Here is a 3,582-nt window from a genome sequence, read left to right as displayed (position 1 = left end):
TGAGAGTAATACAGGCGATGTATATGTAACCAATCCTGCTCTAAAGCACGACAGACACGCAGAAAATATGCTATCTGCTGCTCAGAGGTCAAGAAACGGACGTCTGAGTCGGGTGAAAGTGGACGCGGAGGGTGTGATGCTGCAAACGGGATCTGACAATGGCAAGGTGGTCGCTGAGCTCTCTCCAGCTCCTGAATATGACGTGTCAATGCCTCCTGCTGTATCATCAGAGAAGTAAGGATGTCCTCCGTAGAGTACCCAACATGGTATGGGTGATACGGATCAGACAGTGGCATGATAGGAGGCGTAGTCTATAGAAATGGCTCGCTCGACGGAGTGAAGGACGGTGCAGTGGGTGGTGCAACATGGGGAAATTGTGATGTGAATGGAAAAGGTAATGACATCATTAGTGGAACAGGGACAGGCGGTTGCCTAGATGACCCCTCTCCAGGACGCGGCGGCGGTATGTCCTGAAGGAACGTAACTGGAAGATCTATGCGATGAGCATCTGTGATGTGTGGGGGAATCAGTGGGATATTAGTGGGTGCAGAAATGGGTGCTGAAACGGGGGCTACTAGTGGTGTAACAGGTAACACAAATGGTGGGTAATCATCGTCGTCATCAATCCACCCGTTACGAGTGTTGGCGTAACGTGGATCTACATGAGTTGCAAAAGGTGCATGGTTGAACAGCACCGGCACAGGATCAGGAAATGGTGCAACAACAGGATCCTCTATCAAGAGTGGAGCGTCAATAGGAGCGTCAACAATATGATCATCCACCCATGGTGGAGCAACAACAGGATGATCAGCAATGGGTATATCAACAAAAGGGGCAACAGCGGGTGCATCATCATGAACAGGGTCATGCTCTAATGCAGGATCAGGAGCAATGACTGGCTCAGGGGTCACGACAGGCTCCAGGTCAACAAAATCCATATTAAAATCAGCCGGATCATCAAACAAAGGATCGATAGGGGCTATAGGCTCCTCTAAGGGCTAGTCTAAGTGAATGAACTCGATATCCTGGTCAGGATCAAAACCAGGGGGAAAGACATGATCAAAATCATCGTCAACTCGTGATCAAACTCAAAGTCGTGTGCGGGAGCGGTGCAGCTGATGGCGCCATGTCAGAGTCGGCGTCATGAGAGTGATGCTGCACTCCTTGAGTGTGCAAAGATGTAGACGCCACGGACTCAAAGGAATCTGGGACAGGTGAATCAACAGGAGCCTCCTCTGCAGGAGCACCAGCAATGGGTTAGATGACATCAGCAGCAATAGGGGTCCCGCCCTCATGGTTAGCCTCAGGTGGGTCCTCCTCAAACAGATCGATGTCGTCATCAGAAACAACATCGAGTGGCATATCTACGACTGGATAAGCAGCAAGCGGTATAGGAGCAGGGATCACCGCAAGTGGTAAGTCCCCGACAGGAAAGCCATCAGCAGGCTCAGCTCCGACGTCAGGCAGCGCAAAGGGCTGGAAATCGTCATCATCAGTACTGGTGGTGTCGGAAGTGTAGACCTCTCGCTCTGACAAAACTCTGTCATCTGATACGATCGCCATAGGATCTAAAGTGTCTGAAACTCCAGTGTCTGATGAAGAAGGCATGATGTCTGTAACACAACCACACATATGCACAAACAATCAACATATAATCAAATAAACATGTTAGTCACCAATAAGCAAGCAAGCATTTCTTCCTAGTTTCACTAGACTACCCTCCCAGCCTCTCAGACTGAACCTCCTAGTCTCTCAGACTAACTCCCTGGCCTTACAGACCAAAACCTCCCCAATCTCAAAGATTGGCCCCTCAGTCTACATGACTGAACCTCCCCAGCCTTTGGGGCTGAACTCCCTCAGTCGTCAAGACTGAATCATAAATTTTGAAAAGTGCTCATACATTTTGTTTGTAAGAACGTTTTGTGTCCTGGATCTGGACGTAATGTATGCAATGTAAAAATGCTTTCGTGAGAGCCCTAGTGATCATAGTCTAGACTCGAGAAGGAATCCTAGTTCGCTATGATCAATGCTCTGATACCAAGCTGTCACACCCTGGCTTTGCGGAAGCGTGGGTTTATTTGGTGCGACTTCTTAATACCATAGCTTAATCACAACAAAGCTATATGAAAGTAAAACCATGATGATCATCCATTAATTCAAGTTTTAAAAATAAAATACGACAACATTGTTTTCAAAAGTTGACACATGCACGAAATTACAACATGACATAATAAAAATCTTGTTCATACGACACAACCATAAGACATGAATTAAAAACACAGTTTAAGACTTGTGACTCGTCCAGGCAAAAGTCACAATCCCTAAACTCGGATGACATTATTTCTCCTACGCAGCTTGACGACATAGCAAACCTTGCCAGGTCCCTAATTTCCTGAAATACATGTAATTTGAAAAAAAACAACAAAAGTTGAGCGAGTTCATGTAAAAGTGAGTATGTTTATAAATCGTTAAAGTTCGTCCCAATGTAAAAAGGTTCCTGGTATGTAGCAATAAAGGAAAAAGAGATCACCACTGGGTTGCAAAGCCACTGGTATGTGTGAAGTGATGCAGGAAAACTCAAACCTAGCAAATTTGTATCGGGCCTCGGCTGTAAGACACAGTCACCTCTATGTGCCTCCCCGGCCTCACGGGTGTGGGCTTGCTACACCCAAATAGATCTATCACTTTTGTGTCCCTCGGCCCTAACAACGAGGATTAATGGCTTTAAGTGTTGTACCCACCACTCACATGATCTGTACGTCCTAACCCTCCTTAAGCTAACCATACCATGTATAAAAATGTTCTAAATAATTGTAACATGTATTTCACCCCCGAAGTTATAAAACTGAAAACAGTTAAGAGAAAAGGGGGACATGAACTCACTGAATTGCGTCTCGTGAAACGTCAAACTCCAAATCAATCTGCTGCATGATGACCTACACGTACTAATCCCTATTAGTCGGACGGCCGTGCCTTGGATTAAGGTTTAACGTTTTCGGGAAATAGTTAGACAACTATTTCGTATTTACACTTCTTAATTATTTCATCAGTATTTTCCTTCCCAAGGATGGGGGTAATAATACATGTGTGTTTTATAATTCCGAAATATATTTTTTTAGTCTCACTTGAAAATATATTTAATCACTTTGTCTAAAATGTTTTAATCCCAAAATATATATATTTTTCCCAAAATATTATATTTTAATTTCATGAATTTTTCCAAAATAATATTTTCACCAAAAATATACTAATAAGAGTATTTTTCTGAAAAATACATAAGTTACATTTTTTTTAAAGTTCGCGTTGTATTACGATACCTCTATAACTTAAATATTCATTTTGTGAGCGCGTTGGTATTATTTTGGAGTAGTATTTTCACGGTATTTCCAAGTTATATTTTTTTTACCCTAAAAATAATATATATCTAGTTCACAAAATAATCACATAATCACACAAGCGTCTTATTCTAAAATATATATTCTAAATATATATTTAACAAGTTTTATTTACGAAAATCCACCTCCGGTACTTGGTATTTTGTAATAAAAATCATGGCGAAGTTTATTTCTGAAAACAAGTTAA

At 42.5% G+C, this 3,582-nt stretch overlaps 1 protein-coding gene across 1 annotated transcript; it reads right to left on the bottom strand.

The window, feature by feature from the left end:
• Nucleotides 1-311: 311 nt before the first annotated feature.
• LOC110914357 (SH3 domain-containing protein C23A1.17-like) lies at nucleotides 312-938 on the bottom strand. Its single transcript, XM_022159153.1, has one exon. The coding sequence runs from the start codon at nucleotides 936-938 to the stop codon at nucleotides 312-314; it is 627 nt and encodes a 208-aa protein (XP_022014845.1).
• Between the last annotated feature and the right edge of the window lie 2,644 nt (nucleotides 939-3,582).

The sequence above is a fragment of the Helianthus annuus genome, chromosome 4 (genome assembly GCF_002127325.2).
Source record: "Helianthus annuus cultivar XRQ/B chromosome 4, HanXRQr2.0-SUNRISE, whole genome shotgun sequence".
In the NCBI taxonomy this organism is placed as follows: domain Eukaryota; kingdom Viridiplantae; phylum Streptophyta; class Magnoliopsida; order Asterales; family Asteraceae; genus Helianthus; species Helianthus annuus.
The sequence above is the reverse complement of the archived record's forward strand: the minus strand, read 5'-3'. Positions and strand labels throughout refer to the sequence as shown.

Excerpts from the sequence above, each read along its gene's own strand:
- LOC110914357 (XM_022159153.1), bottom strand. The coding sequence starts at position 938 with ATGGATTTTGTTGACCTGGAGCCTGTCGTGACCCCTGAGCCAGTCATT.